General features: G+C 42.1%; 1 protein-coding gene across 2 annotated transcripts in view; it reads left to right on the forward strand.

The window, feature by feature from the left end:
• Positions 1-20989, forward strand: part of cdc27 (cell division cycle 27) — a 159082-nt gene that overhangs the window by 51210 nt on the left and 86883 nt on the right. For both annotated transcript variants that reach the window (XM_060848636.1, XM_060848637.1), the window contains exons 3-4: positions 1882-2029; positions 6630-6755. In XM_060848636.1, coding sequence (XP_060704619.1) covers positions 1882-2029; positions 6630-6755 — 274 coding nt within the window. The remainder of the gene's footprint in view (positions 1-1881; positions 2030-6629; positions 6756-20989) is intronic.

The raw sequence follows: 20989 nt of genomic DNA on the forward strand, positions 1-20989 counted from the left end.
TTATTCCTTAACGTTTTGAAGCCCATCAAATTAGTGACACCGCTTCGCACGCACAACTTTTTTAGTGTTGGAATTAGCCCTTTTTATTAATGTCACAATGTAATGATTACTGTGAGCTGAACTGTACAGCATCACATGTAAATGCTGCTAGTGACATTGTTTAATTATCTCCTTTTCCCAAAATCAAACCCTTGATATTGGCAAATATGAGAATAAATAATTGAGGGAACTATTTCTTTTTCAGAATGGCAGCCGGTGACAAGCGGTGTGCCACAGGGTTCAGTGTTGGGGCCACAGCTGTTCACGTTATATATAAATGATCTGGATGAAGGGACTGGGGGCATTCTAGCGAAGTTTGCCGATGATATGAAGTTAGGTGGACAGGCAGGTAGTACTGAGGAAGCGGGGAGGCTGCAGAAGGATCTAGACACTTTGGGAGAGTGGTCCAGGAAATGGCTGATGGAATTCAACGTGAGCAAATGCAAGGTCTTGCACTTTGGCAAAAAGAATAAAAGCATAGACTACTTTCTAAACGGTGAGAAAATTCGTAAAGCCAAAGTACAAAGGGATCTGGGAGTGCTGGTCGAGGATTCTCTAAAGGTAAACATGCAGGTTGAGTCCGTGATTAAGAAAGCGAATGCAATGTTGTCACTTATCTCAAGAGGGTTGGAATATAAAAGCACCGTTGTGCTACTGAGACTTTATAAAGCTCTGGTTAGGCCCCATTTGGAGTACTGTGTCCAGTTTTGGTCCCCACACCTCAGGAAGGACATACTGGCACTGGAGCGTGTCCAGCGGAGATTCACACGGATGATCCCTGGAATGGTTGGTCTAACATATGAGGAACGGCTGAGGATCCTGGGATTGTCTTCATTGGAGTTTAGAAGATTAAGGGGAGACGTAATAGAAATTTACAATATAATACATGGCTTGGAAAGGGTGGACGCTAGGTAATTTTTTCCGTTAGGCGAGGAGACTAGGACCCGTGGACTGATCCTTAAAATTAGAGGGGGTCAATTCAGAACAGAAATGCGGAGACATTTCTTCAGCCAGAGAGTGGTGGGCCTGTGTAATTCATTGCCGCAGAGTGCATTGGAGGCCGAGACGCTAAATGTCTTCAAGGCAGAGATTGATAAATTCTTGATGTCGCAAGGAATTAAGGGCTACGGGGAGAATGCGGGTAAGTGGAGTTGAAATGCCCATCAGCCATGATGGAATGGCGGAGTGGACTCGATGGGCCGAATGGCCTTACTTCCACTCCTATGTCTTATGGTCTTATGGTGTATTTTTTGTTGCAACAGTATTCTTGTGAATCCATGTGTTCTGGTCTAAGCCTGGCAATTCAGGAGTTATGAATTCAAATTCAACAATGGTATGGTGTGATTTTTGAATCCACTAAATCATCAATCTGATGATGAAATGGCAAATTAATAGGAAAACTATTTTATTGTCGATGTATTTCAAATAATGAAACTTAACTGCACCCCGTTTCTCTGGCATACAACTCTAGTCCGATGTTGAGAGGATTCTTTTGAAATGAACATTTTTAAATGGTGTTAAATATGTTTAAACATTAACTTTGTGTTTTAAGCAGCATATTTATACTAGAACGCAATTTGATTTATGACAAGCTCTGAATGTGGAGATAGGTTACATGCTTTTGTGTATTCAAAGTAAATTTTAGATGTTGGTTTTCTCTAATTCTTATCAGACATTACAGGGATTTTAACTTTTAAGCAATGGAAGTGGTTCGGAATTTTGAATTTCTTAACTAAAACTTGATATCTCTCACCTGTCATCATTTGGTCTCATGAATGATTTACTTAAATTGAAAAATTAAGAGTTACAAGTCTCTAAAAGCTACTTTATTTTGTTCTGCAGTGCGTTCAGAAGAGGCTCTGTTTCTCTTGGCAACATGTTATTATCGCTCAGGGAAGGCATACAAAGCTTATAGGCTTTTGAAAACACATAGCTGTACTACCCCTCAGTGCAAATATCTTCTTGCCAAATGTTGCACCGATCTCAGCAAGTAAGTATATGTAAATAGAAATTTGGCAACCGCACATTCTTTAATTCTGCAACATTGGATTGTACTTAAGGCTGCTGCTGGTGTGACCTAAGTATGTCTTCTCCATTTTAAGAGAGTTGGTCATGTTTCCTTGTATGTTCATATGCCATTTTTGGGATTTGGTGCATGGGTAAAATTGCGAAGCTAATTCCTATTGTCTGGCTTTAAAATTTACCCCCTGCTTTTGAAGGGTGTAGTGCATGAGATTGCATCAAATCAAGTGTGGTCAGATGGGGGAGTGTTTGGTGTGTTTGGGAAGTGGGGTGAGGGTGGTGTTGGTGAGAATGGGGAAGGGAAATGCTTCTTGCTACCTACAAATGAGTGAGCAGCCCGGTATAATCTTTGTATTGAAGTTTCACGTACAGTTGGATTCTCATAACTACACACAAATGTCCAACTATTAAATTTTGTTTTTGTTTTGGTGTCCTTTCTCAACCACTAATTTTCTGTTCCTATGTTCCGCACCATTCTGATTTTCCAAATTTTTCTGGTTTATGATTTGAATTTTGAGGATAGACTGTAATTGAGATCACTGCCTTTCATAAGCCAGGGAGCTCACTTGAAATTATTCTCTGCCTATATGGCTGTTCTGTCCTTTTTTAAAAAGTTGGTCATCTGAATAAACTGACCCTGGCTACATTTCAGTTGCTCATGATGGAGCATGATTTAAGAAACACTGTTTTGAAGAAATTCCAAGTGATATTGGATTGGACTGTTCAGTGTCTATTTTTATATTTGCACAATCTGACTCATTTTCCTTTTAACTTTTCTCTGTGCCAATTGATGGTTGAATTCTCTGGGCAGATAGTGGATTTAAAAAAAACCTGCCTGAAAAGTCTGGAGTTTTATGCTGAGTGTCTCAGTGAAAGTTTGCCTGACCAAGGATGTTTCAGTGCATTTTGACCTGGAGCTACACTTTGGATTAAATTAACCAAAACTGACACCATGCTTCAAATGCTTGTGATCTTTGGTTATATTTGAATCTAAATTTCCCAAGGAGATTTGGAATTTTGGGCTGCAAAATCAATCATAGTTGTATAGCATAGAAACAAGCCCTTCAGTCCAATGTAACTGTCAACTAACAAACTATGCTAATCCTATTTATCTGCATTTGGTGCATAGTCTACTCTGTACTGGCATTTTACAAGCTTGTCTAGATGCTTCTTAAATGTCGCGAGAGCATTTGCTTCCACCACCACCTCTGGCAAAAGTTCCAAATATGTACGACGCACTGGGTGAAAGAATTTTTACTTAGTTCCCCTCTAAGCCACTACTTGCTGTCATCTTCTGCCTTCTGGTCTCTAGCCATGTCTGCGCATATGGGGACAATTGTCGTCTGTTTCTGTGCTGGACGACTTTGACACTATGGTCTACCAATCTATGACTCAAACTTTTGTATACCTCCATCAGATCCTCCTCTGCTCCTCATAACTGAGACTTTCCATCCTAGGTAACATCCTGTTGACTCTCCTGTGTACCTCCTCTGGTGCAATCGCATGCTTCCGATGTATGGCTAATGGGTTAATCTTGTTCCTCTGTTCAAGGGAAATAGGGATAATCCAGGAAACTATAGACGAATGAGTCTCTCATCAGTGGTTGGGAAGCTGTTGGAGAGAATTCTGAGAGATAGGATTTATGGACATTGGAAAAGCATGGCCTAATTAGGTACAGACCGGATAAGGTCATGTCTTATAAACTTGATTTGAATTTTTGGAGGAGGTGACCAAGGTGAACAATGATGGTTCTATACATGGATTATAATAAGGCTTTCAACAAGTTTATCCAGAAGATTAAGATGCATGGGATCCATGGTGAATTGGCTGCTTGGATTCCGAATTGGCTCGCCAATTGAAGGCAGAAAATAGTGGTGGGAGGGTATTTTCTTAGTTGGAGGTCTGTAACTAGTGGTGTTCCATAGGGTTCTCCACTGGGACACCGGCTGTTTGTGATATATATAAATGACTGGGATGAAAAATGTAGATGGGTGGGTTCGTAAGTTTGCAGACGATACAAACATTGATGGAGTTGTGGATAGTATAGATAGTTGTGAAAGGATATAATGAGATATTGATCAGTTACAGATATGGGAGGAGAAATGGCAGATGGAGTTTAATCTGGACAAATGTGATTGGGAGATCAAATGATAAGGAAAAGTTTACAGTTAATGGCAAGACCCTGAACAGCAGCGCTATATAGAGGGATCTTTAGGTTCAAGTCCATAGCTCTCTGAAAGTGGCCACATAAGTAATGAACAAGTACGGCATGCTTGGCCAGAGAATTGAGTACAAGAGTCAGGATATCATGTTGCAGCTTAAGACTTTGGTTAGGCCACATTGAGAGTATATACATTCAGTTCTGGTCACCATATTACAGGAAGGATGTAAAGGCTTTGGAGAGGGTGCAGAAGAGGTTTACCATGATGCTGGATTAGAGGATATGAGCTAGAAAGGAGAGGCTAGCAAAACTTGTTGTTTTCTCTGGAGCAGCGGAAGCTGGGATGAGACTTGACCGAAGTTTATAAAATTGAGATGCACAGATAGGGTTGATGGTCAGAATCTTTTTTTCCCCAGAGTTGAATACAAGGACTTTGTATACAAGGGGGCATACATTTAGAATGAGGTTGGGGGGGAGGGGGAGGCGGGAGGAGGGGGGTGGTGCAGGTGGTGGTATTGGAGGGGAGTCTAAAGGAAATGTTTTGCACAGAATGGTAGGAGTCTGCAACACACGAGCAGGGGTGGTGGTGGTGGAACTAGCTATGGTAAAGGCATTTAAGGGATTTTTGGGTAAGCACATGAATATGCAAAGAATGGAGGGAAATAGACCAAGGATAGGTAGGAGGGAATAGCTTAATTTGGCATAATTTTTCATGCAATGTCATGGACCAAAGGGCCCATTTCTGTGGTGCACTGTTCTATGTTCTATAGTAATTAGAACTGTTCATGATTAGGTCACGGAATACCAATACTCTAACATTGCAACAAGACTTCCTTATACCTACGTTCTGCACCTGGTTTATGAAGGCAAGTGTTCCGTTATCGGCTTTGCCACAGTATCTCCCAAATTTGACACCTTCAGAGATCTATGGATTTGTACAGTAAGGTCTCTTTGTTCCTCAGTCCTTCTTGGAGACCTGTCATTCGTTGTGTATGACCTTCCCTCCTTAGACTTTGCAAAATGCATAATCTCTCACTGACCAGGATTAAATGCCATCTGCCAACATTCTGTTTAGTATATTACCTGCTTAATTTCAGACATGGCCTGAGACCACCCTCCTCCCTGTCAACATTGTTGGCATTTGCAAATTCACTTTTCTAATTTTTTATGTTGGAAGTTCATGTTCATGCCCATATAAAAAAAAATCACCTAAGGATCTCAGCACTGATTCCTGTGGTACACTGCTGGTACAGGCTTCCAATCACAAAAACAGCCCTCCGCCAGAACCAGGGTGTAAAGGAGGGATTCTGGACCCGAGTTGTTGATTCTGCTTTCTCGCCAAAGATGCTGCCAGACCTGAATTCCTCCAGCAATTGCTGGTTTGTTTTGAATTTTTAACATATGTGCTTTGATTTTTGTTTAATATATTTAGTCACTCTTTTTCAAAAAAACTCAAATGAATTATTCAGGCAGGATTTTACTCCCAGCAAATCGATGTTGACCATCCTTGATCAATCCCTGCCTGTCCAAGTGTTGGTTTAATCTTTTCTGCTGGAATTGTTTCATCTAATTTCCCTCCCACTGACATCAGACTAACTGGTATGTAATTACTTGATTTGTTCATGTTGGATTCTTGGAATCACATTAACTATCCTCCAGTCATGTGGCTAGTGAATTACTAAGTATCTATGCTAGGGCCCCAGCCATCTTCTCCCTCACCTTCCAAAGCAGCCTGACATACATCTCCTCAGGTCCAGGAGGTTTATGAACCTTTATATCTGCTAAATTATCTAATACTTGCCTCTTAAATCTTAACATTATCCAGAATTTCACCAGCCCAACTGAAATTTCCAGCTAAGGTTTCTTTCTCCTTTGAGAATACAGATGAGAAACACTCGTTTAAGACCTCATCACATAATCTGGCTCCACAAACGCATTGTTCCTTTGATCTCAAACAATGTTACTCTTTCCCTGGTAATTCTGTTAATACACGAAAAATGCCTTGGGGTTTTCCTTGATCCTATTTACCAAAGATATTTTACAACTGCTCTTTATCCTCCTAATCTCTTTTATAAGCAACCCCCTACCTAGGCTATACTGATGAAATGCTTTCTCATCTTGTTAAATACTTGAGTTATGGACATTGAATTCTTCCAGGTCATGGTAGGAGAATACTTGCCTTCACTGTGTGCAAGTACATCATTCTATCACTGGTCACTCATTAAATGATCTTGTTACTGTGCTAGTGGTCTAGGAGAAAAGTAACTCATTGTGTCCCATCATTGCTTGACCAAGGTCAAACCCCAGTACACAGAAGGCAGAGTTTATCTTGAAATGCAACAGATTTTGTTTTACTCGTTAGTCGGGAGAACCTCTGTTCGAAAATAATTCTTTTTTGTTTTCCTAGGTTGGCTGAAGGAGAGCAGATTTTAGCTGGAGGAATGTTGAACAAGCAGAAAAGTCATGATGACATTGTTACAGAGTTTGGAGATTCGGCTTGTTTTACGTTGTCTTTATTAGGGCATGTATACTGGTAAGACAATTTTAAAAAAAAACGGAATGTGGTGCTTTGAACTGGGCACAATATGCCAGATCAAATCAAACTATTGTCTTCAACTATATGAACCAAACACGTTGCTCTTGCATTCTCCAATACTGTTCATGAAGCCGTATCCATTTGTCTAGCCACCTTCAATAATCTAAACATGTGGGTGCACATACCCTACCCTCAAATCTCTCTGCACCCCTTTCACAAATGTACCCAAGATTGTGTTTGTCCATACTTTTCTGACCAAATTTATTTCTTCATTCTTCTACAAATTAAATTGCACCTGTTTTGTGATTTCCGCCAACTATATCTGAACACTTGAAGGATACAAGATAAAGGATAAATTGGATTTGTCCAGGGATTAGGTTGAAGTCTTCAAAATAGTGAAAGGTCTGAGCAGTACATATTTAGAGACAAACTGTTCAAACTAGAAGCAACAGGGCAGCACAGACTTGAGTTAATTGACAATGGAGGTAAAGACAACATAACAGAAACCTTTAGGATAGGATATGGAATGTACTTCATGAGAGGGTGAAAGATACAAGTTTGAGAGGACAATTGTAGGATAAATTTTGAAATATGGTTGTTTATTCCAAAGTTATCTATGAAATAGTTAACATTTATGACCTAAGTTCTACACTGTCCTCTGTTAATGTTTTGTAGTTTTTATCATCCAAAATTGTACACCAAGGCCGAGATCGTCAATATATATCAGAAATAGCAAGAGTTCCAATACTGACTCCTGGGGAACTGCCCATTCCTCCATTTGGAAAAGCCTCAATAAGCCATGGCTTTTTCTTCCACTCATTCAATTTTGTATTCATGTTGCAACTGTCCTTTTCATTCTGAGCATTAGTACCTTTCATGTAAGTCTGTGTGGCACTTTATCAAATGTCATGTTGATGTCCATGTTCACGACAGCATCAGTTTTACCCACTTCAAACTTTTCTGTCTCTTAGTTGAGCCTCATTTTCTTTTTATGAAGAAATTTGTGCTGCCTTCCTCTTGATCAAAGTGGCTGATGGTGTTGTTTGGAATTATTCGCAAAAGCATCTCCTCCATGGAGGGTAATCCGATTAGCCTGTAGTTGCTGTGTTTATTTTAAACCCCAATTTGAAGAGTGTAACAATTCTCTATTAATTCAACTCGATGATGATGTAAAAAAACAGCGAAACTTGGATAATTTTGACGAGTGCCTCCACAGTTTTTACCCTTTCCCTTGGGTGCATCTTATCTGGTTCATGTGCCTTATTCATCTAAAATATAGGCAACGTATCTGGTAGTGTCTCTTTATCAGTTTAAAACTGGTTCTCTTTTACCATGGCTGACAAATGAACTCAGATTTCTCCAGTTTCCTCATTTTCCCCCTCCCCCCACCTTGTCTCAGTCAAATCCCTCGAACTCAGCACCACCTTCCTAACCTGCAATCTTCTTCCTGACCTCTCCGCCCCCACCCCACTCCGGCCTATCACCCTCACCTTGACCTCCTTCCACCTATCCCATCTCCATTGCCCCTCCTCCCTACCTTTTATCTTAGCCTGCTGGACACACTTCCCTCATTCCTGATGAAGGGCTTATGCCTGAAACGTCGAATTTCCTGTTCCTTGGATGCTGCCTGACCTGCTGCGCTTTAACCAGCAACACATTTTCAGCTCTGATCTCCAGCATCTGCACACCTCGCTTTTTCCTCGAAGATTTTAACCTACCCAATAGGGTTGGCCTTCGTGAGAGCACTTCGACTGATGCACCTGGTGTGCCACTGGATTTGCAGGATCTTGCAGAGACAGGGTTTGTGATAGTTTTTCGAGGTTAGAAAGTGCCCGTTGTGCCATAGCCTGTGTTTTTGAGTCTCATTGAAGGGTAGGTTTGATAGTATTCTGTAAACTGAGAGGTTGGTGCCAGGCTCCAAGTTGTTGTCTTCCGAAATTTTCGCTGTTCCTTGGATGCTGCTGTTGGCAGTGGCTTGGACTCAGCATCTGAGTGGGTGCACATGCAAGCCATGTCTACGTGCTGTAGTCAATGACTGGGTGAGACAGAGAAACATAGAAATTCGGAGCAGGAGTGGGCCATATAGCTTTTTGAGCTTGATCTGCTATTCAATATGATCATGGCTGATCAGAGGCATAGTTAGTAAGTAGAGGTGTAGTGGACAGTGAAGGAGGTTACCTCCAATTACAAAGGAATCTTGATCAGATAGGCCAATGGGCTGAGAAGTAGCGTATGGCATTTAATTTAGTTAAATGCACGATGCAGCATTTTGGGAAAGCAACTCTTAGCAGGACATATACACTTAATGGTAAGGTCCTCGGGAGTGTTGCTGAACAAAGAGACCTTGGAGTGCAGGTTCATAGCTCCTTGAAAGTGGAGTCACAGGTAGATAGGATAGTGAAGGTGTTTGGTATGCTTTCCTTTATTGGTCAGAGTATTGAGTACAGGAGTTGGGAGGTCATGTTGCGGCTGTACATGACATTGGTTCGGCCACTGTTGGAATATTGCGTGCAATTCTGGTCTCCTTAACGGAAAGATATTGTGCAATTTGAAAGGGTTCAGAAAAGATTTAATAAGGATGTTGCCAGGGTTAGAGGATTTGAGCAAAAGGGAGAGGCTGGACAGGCTGGGGTGTCGGAAGCTGAGGGGTGATCTTATTGAGGTTTATAAAATCAGAAGGGGCATGAAAAGGGTAAATAGACAGTCTTTTCCCTGGGGTGGGGGAGTCCAGAAGTAAGACCATAACACATGGGAGTGGAAGTAAGGCCATTCGGCCCATCGAATCCACTCCGCCATTCAATCATAGCTGATGGGCATTTCAACTCCACTTACCAGCGTACTCCCCGTAGCCCTTAGGGCTAGGTTAAGGGTGAGAGAGGAAAGATATAAAAGGGACCTAAGGGACGACTTTTTCACGTAGAGGGTGGTACATGTATGGAATGATCTGCCAGAGGAAGAGGTGGAGGCGAGGACAATTGCAACATTTAAAAGGAATCTGGATAGGTATATGAATGGGAAGGGTTTGGAGGTACTGGCAGGTGGGACTAGATTGGGTTAAGATATCTTGTCAGCATGGACAAGTTGGACCCAAGATTCTGTTCCATGCTGAATATCTCTATGACTCTATCTGTCTCGATGCCATATTCCTGATTTTCTTTTATTCTCTTGAGGCCTTTTATTGTGTACAAATGTTTGTCTTTGTCCCGAATATATTCCGTGACCTAGCCACCACCGCCTTCTGTGGTTAAGAATTCCACAGGTTTACTTCCTATTGCATGAAAATGTTTCCTTGTCTCAGTCTGAAATGCTTTACTCGTAACCCGATATTGTGTCAATGAGGTAAAGAACAGTTGATGCTGAAGATCTGAAACAAAAAAAAAATTGCTCGAGAAATTCAGGTGTCAACTGTGAAGTGGAAAAAAGATAATCTTAGATGCTGCAGAACTGCTGAATTTTTCCAGCATTTCTATTTTTGTTTGTTCCTGAAACTGTATCTCCTACGTTCTGGATTCCCCAATTCGGGAAACCGTTCAACCTGCATTTTGTCTGTTCAGCCTTGTCAGAATTTTATGCATTTCAATCCGTTTCCCTATCGTCATAGAACATAAAATATTACAGCATGATACAGGCCTTTGATGTTGTGCTGATTTGTGGAACCAATCTGAAGCCCATCTAACCTACGCTATTCCATTTACATCCATATGTTCATCCAAGAACCATTTAAATGCCCTTTTATAGTTAGCAAGTCTTCTACTCAGAGTAAAGAAACTACCACTGACATCTGTCCTATATCTGTCACTCCTCAATTTAAGGCCACGTCCCTTCATGCTAGCCAGCACCATCCGAGGAAAAAGGGTGGACAGCGAAAACCTATCTAACCCTCTGATTATCATGTGTCTTAATTAATTCACGTCTCAACCTACTTCTCTCAAATGCGAACATCCTCAACTCCCTCAGCCTTTCCTCATAAGACCTTCTCTCCATACCAGGCAACCTCTGAGTAAATCTCCTCTGAACCCTTTCCAAAGCTTCCACATCCTTCTTACAATGTGGTCACCAGAATTATATGCAGTTCTCCAAGTGAGGCTGTGCCAGAGTTTTGTACAGCTGCAGCATGACCTCATGCTCTGAAACCCAGTCCCTCAACAGGTACACAGTCCTTTATTTGAAATTCCAAAATTTTATTTCATGGAACGTCATTTTGGTGTGAAAACCGGTGACTCAACTCCACACCCGCTTGAACCATGTCACTCAGATGTCACATGGCGGTGTGGCCCAGCACTGGCAGGCATCAGTTGTGTCTCAGCACTTGTACTACTCACATGTGCATCTGCTTTTAGGTAATTTTTAAAATTTCACTGAAATGTCATTTATTGTGAAATCTGAAATATTCCAAAAAAACAACTGGCCCCAAGCATTTCGGATAAACAATTGTATACCTGTACCAATAAATGCTTCGCCACCATATGCCGCCTTAACAGCCTTATCAACCTGGGTGGCAACTTTCAGAGATCTCTGTATGTGGACACTGAGATCTCTCTGCTCATCTACACGACCAAGAATTACCATTAGCCCAGTGCTCTGCATTCCTGTTACTCCTTCCAAAGTAAATCACCTCATACTTTTCCACATTTAACTCCATTTGCCATCTCTCAGATTAGCTCAGTAGGTTATCTATACCCCTCTGTAACCTGCAATGTCCTTTTGCACTGTCCACATTCTATCGACCTTGAGTGTCATCTGCAAATTTACTGACCCATCCTTCTACGCCCTTATCTAGGTCATTTATAAAAATGACAAATAACAGTGGCCCCAAAATAGATCCTTGCGGTACACCACAAGTAACTGTACTGCAGGCTGAAAATTTCCCATCAGCCACTACCTTCTGTCGTCTTTCAGCTAGCTAATTTCTGATCTGAACTGCTAAATCACCCTCAATCCCATGCCTGTATTTTGTGCAATAACCTACCGTGGGGAACCTTATCAAATGTCTTACTGAAATCCATATACACCACGTTAACTGCTTTACCCTCATCCACCTGTTTGGTCACCTTCTCAAAGAACTCCAGGTTTGTGAGGCACGGTGGCACAGTGGTTAGCACTGCTGCCTCACAGCGCCTGTAGACCCGGGTTCAATTCCCGACTCAGGCGACTGTCTGTGTGGAGTTTGCACGTTCTCCCCGTGTCTGCGTGGGTTTCCTCCGGGTGCTCCGGTTTCCTTCCACAGTCACAAAGATGTGCGGGTCAGGTGAATTGGCCAAGCTAAATTGCCCGTAGTGTTAGGTAAGGGGTAATTGTGGGGGTATGGGTGGGTTGCGCTTCGGCGGGTCGGTGTGGGCTTGTTGGGCCGAAGGGCCTGTTTCCACACTGTAAGTCTAATAGGAAAGGAGAAAATAACCTACCCTTTACAAAACCGTGTTGACCATCCCTAATCGACTTGTTCCTTTCCTTTCTAGCTGATGATAAATCCTATCTCTTATCACCTTTTCCAACACTTTACTCACAACCAAAGTAAAATTCACTGGTCTATAATTACTAGGGTTGTCTCTACTTCCCTTGAACAAGAGAACAATACTTGCTGTCCTCCAGTCCTCTGGCACTATTCCTGTAGACAATGACGACGTTAAGATCAAAGCCAAAGGCTTTGTAGTCTCCTCCCTTCTCAGTGAACCCTAGGATAAATCCCATTTGGCCCAGGAGACTAAACTATTTTCACACTTTCCAAAATTGCCAACACTTCCTTGTAAACCTCCAATCCTGACTAGTCTTGTAGCCTATATTTTCATATTCTCCTCAACAACTTTGTCTTTTTCGGGTGTGAATACTGACGAAAAGCACTTCTCCTGTCTCCTCGGACTCCATGCAGAATTTCCGAATGCCGTTCTTGATTGGCCCTAATGTTACTCTAGTCATTCTTTTGTTCCTGATGTACCTATCGAAGGTTCAAGGAAAACCCTAAAGCTTATCTGAAAAACCTTCTCATGTCCCCTCCTGGCTCTTAACTCTTTCTTTTGGTCTTTCCTGGCTAACGTGTAACTCTCGAGTGCCCTAACTGAGCCGTCAATTCTCATCTGAACATAACCCTTCTTCCTCTTGAGAAGTGATTCAACATTTTTAGTAAACTATGGCTTCCTCACTCAATCACTTCCTCCCAGCCTGACAGGTACATATTTAGCAAAGACCTGCAGAAATTCATCCTTGAACAAGCTGCACATTTCAATTGTGCCCAACCCCTGCAGTTTCCTTCCCCATCCTATGCGTCCTAAATTTAACCAAATTGCATCATAATTGCCTCTTCCTCCAGCTATAACTCTTGCCCTGAGGTTATATACCTATCCCTTTACATCGCTAAAGTAAGCATAACTAGATTGTGGTCACTCTCACCAAAGTGCTCACTTACCTCTAAATCTAACACCTGGTCGTGTTCATTACTCAGTATCAAATCCAATATGGCCTCACCCTTGTTGGCCTGCCTGCATACTGTGTCAGAAATCCCTCCTGCACACATTGGACAAAAACTGACCCATCTAAAGTACTTGACCTAAAGTATTCCCAGTCAATATTTGGTAAGTTCAAGTCCCTGATAACAACCACCCTGTTACCCTCATTCCTGTCCAGAATCATCTTTGTTATCCTTTCCTGTACATTTCTGGAATTATTCAGAGGCCTGTAGAAAACTCCCAGCAGAGTGACCTCCCCTTTAGTTTCCCATTTCTAACCTCCGCCCATACTACCTGAGTGGATGAGTCCTCAAACATCCTTTCTGCCATCATAATACTGTTCTTGACTAACAATGTCACATCTTCCCTCTTTTATCATCATTTCTGTTCTTAATGAAACATCTAAATCCCAGAACCTGCAACAACCATCCTGTCTTTGCCCTGTCAATGTCTCTGAAATAGCCACAACATTGAAATCCCAAGTACCAGCCCATGCTCCAAGTTCACTGACCTTATTCTGAATGCTCCTGGCATCGAAGTACACACGCTTCAAACCACCTTCCTGCTTGCCGGCACACTGTTGTGACCTCAACCTTACTTCTGGCCTCACTACTCTCAACCTCCTGGACAATGGAATAACGATTTGGGCTCTCATTTCCCCAGCTGAAGTGATTTAAACCCTCCTGAAGCGCATTAGCATATCGCTCTCTTTCCAATTTCCCCCCCCCCCCCGCCCACTGCTAACCACTCTGCCACCCTCTGGTACCCCTCTGGTTCAGGTGTAGACCATCCTGTTTGTCGAGGTCTCACCTACCCTAGAAGATCCCCTGTCAACACACACAGACACAGCGAAAACAAACATGATCCGAGACATCGTGAACCCTGGCACATAATACACCAACTGTGGGTTTCTCTCCTTCCCCTAACTGAAGTGACTGGTCTGCTCCTCTTTCTCCCTTCCCTTTTGAGCAAAGGGACCGACTGTGCCAGAGAACTGTACTCCATGGCTTACCCCACTAAGTTGACCCCCCCAACAGTATACATGCTATTGAGGGGAACGACCATAGGGGATTCCTGCACTGTCTGCTGGTTTCCTTTCCGTCCCCTAACTGTAACCCATCTGCCTTTTCAGATACCCGAGATGTGACTACCTCCCTGTAACTCCATTCAATAATCCCTTCTGCCTCCCGAATGATCCGAAGTTCATCCAGCTCCTGCTCCAGTTCCCTAATGTGGTTTTTGATGAGCTGGAGTTGTGTGCACTTCCTCCAGATTAATTCAGCAGGGACATACCCCTCTCATTCTGCAGGACAAACATTCAACTGCCCTAAATTCCTGAAGATACTATTGAAAAATAAAGAAAAAAAACTAGTTCCTGTACCAACCTGGCAAACAGAACTTTTTTTGGTTAGAAGAGGAGGAAGATGGGTGGGAAACAGTACCTAAGCATCCTTCCAAATTCAAGTGAACACCTCAGTTGAACCAATGCTTCCTCATAGAGCAGTTCTGTCATCCCAGGTATCAGAGCTGAAAAATGTGTTGCTGGAAAAGCGCAGCAGCTCAGGCAGCATCCAAGGAGCAGGAGAATCGACGTTTAGGGCATAAGCCCTTGATTCTCCTGCTCCTTGGATGCTGCCTGATCTGCTGCACTTTTCCAACAACACATTTTTCAGCTCTGATCTCCAGCATCTGCAGTCCTCACTTTATCCCAGGTGTCAGCCCAATGTACCTCTGCTGCACTGCCTTGATGGCAAATATCTCCTTCCATCGATAGAGAGACCAATGCAGTACAATAAGTGTGGTCTCACCCAAATCCTGTGTAATTGCAGTAATAAATCTCTTACTTCTGAACTCCAAATTGATTTGTAATGAAGGCAATTTCCATTTGCCTTCCTAATTGCTTGTTGCATCTGCCTCTTTACTTTCATTGGTGTACAAGGATACTAGATCCCTTTTCTACATCCTATTTTCCAGTGTATCATCATCACCTTAAATGATAAACTTCGGTATGAAAAAGTAAAAGAAGAGTATCACTTCACATTAAGCCACAGTGTTCTTCATTTGTTTGATGTTTTCTCACATTCTCAACCAGTCTAAATCATTTTGAAGCATTTTTGCATTCTCTAACAATTGTTACTCCTGTCCAATATTGGTTGTCAGCAAACTTGGACATGTTCAATGTAGATCATTTACATAATTCATGAATAATTGGGTCCTAAGCACTGATCCTTGCAATTCCCCACAATTAACTGCCTTTATTCCCGCACAGTTTTCTGCATGTTAACAAATTTTCAATCTATGCCAATATATTACCCCCATCCTATATGCTTTAAATTTGGATACTATCCTTTTAGAAAATGTATCATCAGCCTTCTCAAAATCCAACTACACCACAACAACTGGTTCTCCCTTATCTATTCTTCTAGTTCCATCCTCCTAAATCTCCAATAGATTGTTGAGCATTTCATTTAAACTGGTGCTGGCTTTGTCCAATCCCACTACAACTTTTCAAATGTTCTGTTATCACTTTCTTTATAATTTTCCCCACCAGACTAACTGACCTGAATCCAATCCTATGTTTTCTGTCCTTCCCTTTTCAGAAAATTTGCCACACTCCAATCTGTATGGACATTTTCAGGGTCTGGAGAATGTTGAAAGGTCGCACGGTGGCACAGTGGTTAGCACAGCTGCCAGAGACCCGGGTTCAATTCCCGCTTCAGGCAATTGTCTGTGTGGAGTTTGCACATTCTCCCCGTGTCTGCATGGGTTTCCTCCGGGTGCTCCGATTTCTTACCACAGTCCAAAAATATGCCGGTTAGGTGAATTGGCCATGCTAAATTGCCCATAGTGTTAGGTGAAGAGGTCAATGTAGGGGAATGGGTCTGGGTGAGTTGCTCTTCAGAGGGTCGGTGTGGACTTGTTGGGCCTAAGGGCTTGTTTCCACACTGTAAGTAATCATCATCATCAAGGTCGCTACCAATGCATAATATATTTCAAGGGTCGCTTTCTTTTGTATCCTAGGGTGTCAGTGATCAGTTCCTCGTCATTTTCCAGCTTTAACCATGTGAATTTCCCCAGCACCATTTTGCGGTACGGACTTATGGTACTTTGTTCAGTTCTTCTGCTACCAGGTTGATCCATATTATAATTTCCTTGGCTTCTGACTGTGCCCTGCATTTCTCAAGACTAATCTCTCTCTTAACATTTTATAAAAGTTTTTCAAGTCATTTTCTGTTTACTGCAGTTTTACTCTGATATTCTATTCTCCCCCATCTTGATCAAACTGTTGTGGTCACTTCTGCTGAATTCTAAAATGTCGCCATTCCTCAAGCTTGCAGCTGCTTTGGCAATTTTGTATGTCTCTTCCTTGGATCTAAACTGTACCTAACTACTTTTGTAAGTCATTTTTGAGCCTCTTGTTTTTTGCCAGATAGCAATGGTAATTCATGCACTTGTTCTTTAAATTTAATCCATTTCCTTTCTACTATTAAACTTGCATAAGCATGCTAACGCATGCCGCACCATTCCTCCCCAAAGGCTATACTATTTCTCCATCCTAATTTTCATTCTGGGCATCTGGTGCTGGCAGTAGTCATGACATTACTGTCTTTTGTGGTCCAATGTGTTGTTTTACACGCTAACTGCCTATACTATGCATATTCCTCTCTTGGTACTGAAACCACCAGTGGTTCTTCACCTTTTTTCACCCCCCTCCAGAATGCCCTGTAGCCATTGAGACGTCCCTGATCTTGACACCAGAGGCAACGTGTCATCTTGGATTCTCTTTAGTGGCCACATTAATTGTCTGTTCTCTATCATAACAGCCATGCTGAGAAAGTCTATAGCCTTAAAACTTGTCTTTAACCATTAAGACTAAAATGTAATTCTGAATTATAGAACACATTTACTGCACTCGAAAATAGACCGGCAGGAAGGCTCAGGAAAAAAATGGGGTGCGGGGGTGGAGGGGAATCTCAAGGAATGCAGAAGATGGGGGCATCTGGGCTCACCAAGTGATAACAGGATGCTGTAAGGCAATTAGGAACATTTGCCTTCGCATCGGTGAATCTGTGTGAACTGGACACAAATAATAGCATTCACAGCCGTTCCCTTGTGAAATTAATGGCAGTGTTTGATTCTGACCCTGAAACAAAATTGTGCCATCAAAACCTTGGTCAGATGCTGCTAATTATAATGGATTCTTATTACCCCTTGCAAGCGGGGCAGACACAGAGGGGAAATAAAAACCTTTGCTGTTACAAAACCCTGACTTGAGAGTTCAAAAAGTCACTGGAGAGAGAGAGACTGTTTAAATGCTGAGGCTCTTGGAGCCAGTAGAAAATTAACTCTTCGTGCTTATCTGCTATGGATTGAATTTAATTGCATTCTGGGACTTTATGATGATTTTGAGTAGCCATTACTGGTTGGTAAATACAAACTGTGTAAAAGGTAATATTGATGAAGCCTTAATTTAGTTGCTGTTCTTGCAGACCACTCTACAGAACTAACAGACTATACCCCTGTCCATTCTTCCAAATCAGATCTTATGTCATATTTGAATTTGAATCACAACTTTGAAAAGAAAGCATGTTAATTCAAACACTAATGAGTCAGTTTAAGTGCAACCTTATGGTAATATCTCAGCCTCAGGTACAGAAGGGTTCAGTGCTTCAAAAGCAGGAGTCTGCTCCGAGTTTAGAAACTATTTAAAGCCTAACATTGAAGAGATTCCGGCACAGTGTCAGGAAGCCATTTTATGATCAAAAATTTACTCTCCTTGCTGAGAAGCTATTTTGTAAAACAGTTTTATCTGACATGTGAGCTGTGCAAGGTTACCTTATGAATTCTCCAATTAGCACAGACTGGTACCTCTTTATGATAGGGATTTATCTCCCTAGCAGGCGCCTAACTCAGCTGGGTATTTTTTTTCCCACCTGATTGATGGTTTGGGGCCTGTTGGAGTGATTCGTCAAGTGTACACAGACCTGTCAATTAACTTTTCTTCCTTACAAATTATTGTTTTTCACTGTTATATGTCTAATTAAGGACATGCAATGTTTTTACAACTTTGTATAAAGGAAGCCACTTTGCAACAGTACATCGAAGTAGCCTGCTGGGGCACTTGGAAGAGCTGGTACCCTACTCTCTTAGGTTATTAGAACCTAGTTAGTTTAACCTATAGGTATCAGTATTATGTTGTAACAGTGATGCTATTAGTGAATAAAGGGAATGACTAAAATTAAACTAAACTGTCGGTAAGAGGTTTTGATTCCAGACTTCCAAAGAGTACGATCTCTGGGATGAACCAAGAGAAAGACTTTACAGGTCTGAGTCCACAAGGGATTCCCTGGGCTGTCTCAAATCTGTACTTTAACAATGCTAGTCTTATTATTCCTTTGTGCACCAGAACAACCCAGAGTGCCATGAACTTGGTTTCCACTGCTACCTCCTGAGATGTCATCTCCCCCAACCGTGTCCAAAGTGGGACAGCTATTGGGCACTCCTATACTGTGCTGTACCCTTTCTGGTGGTCACTCATCCCCTTTGTCTTTTCAAACTTCAGTGTGCTGTGACCACTTAATTGAATGTGTTGTCTGCAACAATCTCAGCATTACAGATGCTCCACATTGAGTCCACCGTTAATCAATGTGAAATATGGTTAGACAGTAGCTGCAGCTGGACTTTGCTGCGCAGATGGTGGTCACGGGCACTGTCATTACTCGTGACTCTCATAGCACAGGTGAATCATGTCACAAGTGCAAGTTTTACTGCCATGACTCTTCCTTTTAATAAAGCTTGTTTGTTGCTCCATTTAAAGAATATTAACTGTGCAAGGGATACTTGGGTGAGAATGGTTGGTTGTTTTTGATGGGCGCAGATGCAATGTACCAAAGCCAAAATTTTTGTACCGTAGATCTCTCTGACTTCAGGAACTTTGTTTTACTCCCAACAGTCCTGCAGCAATGCCAAGTCTTTCCCTCCCATCTTTGGAAACCATATTTTAAGTCTTAACTTTATTTTCTTTATGTCATTTTTGTTACCTTTATTATGTTGGCCCTAGTTTTATTGGTTGAGTCCAAGTACACTACTTGTTGAAAAATATTATCTAGCTTTTCTCATTTACAGCAATCTGTCGACAATCCCCATCAGCAGTTTCTTACTAACCAATAAACTTGCAGTTTTCCTGTGTTGTCATTCTTTTTCTCACTCCGTTTCAAACTTAGCGATAATTGTGCCCTCGCAGGTGCTGCCACCTCACCTGCTCCCAAGCTAAATGATGTAGGCCTTAAGCCTCAGCCATGATTTATATACATACCTGCTCTGTGTTGCTTTCTCGCAGGCCTTGCTGTGTCTCCATCTTGAGGTAAGTAATGTTGGCCTCCGGCCTTTGCCATAATTTGTTATCCAGCTCTGCACCACTTCCTCACAGGTGCTGCTGCCTCTCTGACTCCATGGGTAGCCTTCCAATCATTGAATACTTCAGCCAGTGAACTTTTAGATTTCTGTGTCACTCTTGTCATGTGACTGCAGGATTTTCATCCTGAATTATCAATCTGACATGCAGGCTGTGGAGAATTTTGACTTCAGAATAGAATAATAGAAGATAGGTGTTGGCCATTTAAATCTTTTTTTTTCCATTCTGGATCTTTTGCTTCAAAGAACAGCTTTCTTGTCATTATGGAGCAGGCAGAGGGTGGAGAAATACTTCTGGGGGTTCTTTTGTTGCCCAGAAGGATGCATCCTAATCGTTCATGGTTGGCAGCATTGAAGACCTGTCACTTTCTTGAAGATGGTCCCAACTGTGGCATCTCTGCGATCTCCTCTCCCTGATTAGGAAATGAGTTCATGTGTTTGGATAGTGTCTCAACCTTATTTTAATGCTATGATGAGGATGTCACCTGCTTTTGATGCCTCATTCTTCATTTATTGAATAGCCTTTTCTGCCTTATTCTAGGTTGAGGTTGATCCTCAATGGTTGGCAAGATGGAGTTGAGGACACTGACATTAAAAGCTTTCTGTTTAGCAGATCTTTCAAGTGCTCCTTCCAGCAGCTGCTGATTTCCCCTTTCTCCTTGATGGGCACCTCTGCATTCCCTGCCTGTAGCAGATGTGGGACCTTGGGTACATGTCTGCAGCCTGATGGTGGTGAACAAATCATGCACATCCTGGTTGTCGACATTCCATTTCCATTTCAAAATTTTCCGTTCCTTCCTTGTACAGAATTCCTGATGGTATTCAATATTCTTTTTCATGTACGAGTTAACTGCAATATTTACAGTTGCTTTAAATTTCAGTCCTTGTCTTTTGACTGAACGTTTTGTTCAGTTGCTTATCAAGTTACAAGATTTTCTTTTACAGAAATATAATCACTGATCCAAGTAACTGTTCAAATGTCAGCATTAAAACTCTCAAGTGTGGAAATTGAGGGGATGGTAGCTGGGAATGTTATAGGTCGAGGAATTATGCCGGTATAGCTGCGGAAGATGAACTGATCCATGTACCTGACCAAGAGGCAGGTGTAGCTGGGGCCCATGTGGGTGCCCATACCTACCCCTTTGGTCTGGAGGAAGTGGGCGGACGCGATGGAGGAATTGTTGAGGGTGATGACCAATTCAGCCAATCACAATTCCTCACCTTTTCCTTTGCTAGATTGACAATTGTATTGGCACTACGTTGTGCACCCATGAGGTTGAACAATTCCTTAACTTGGCAAGCACCTTCCACCCTGACCTCCAGTTCACCTAGACCATTTTGGACACCTTCCTGGACTTCTCCATCTCCATTTTCAGC

This window comes from Hemiscyllium ocellatum, chromosome 32 (assembly GCF_020745735.1).
Source record: "Hemiscyllium ocellatum isolate sHemOce1 chromosome 32, sHemOce1.pat.X.cur, whole genome shotgun sequence".
NCBI lineage: Eukaryota > Metazoa > Chordata > Chondrichthyes > Orectolobiformes > Hemiscylliidae > Hemiscyllium > Hemiscyllium ocellatum.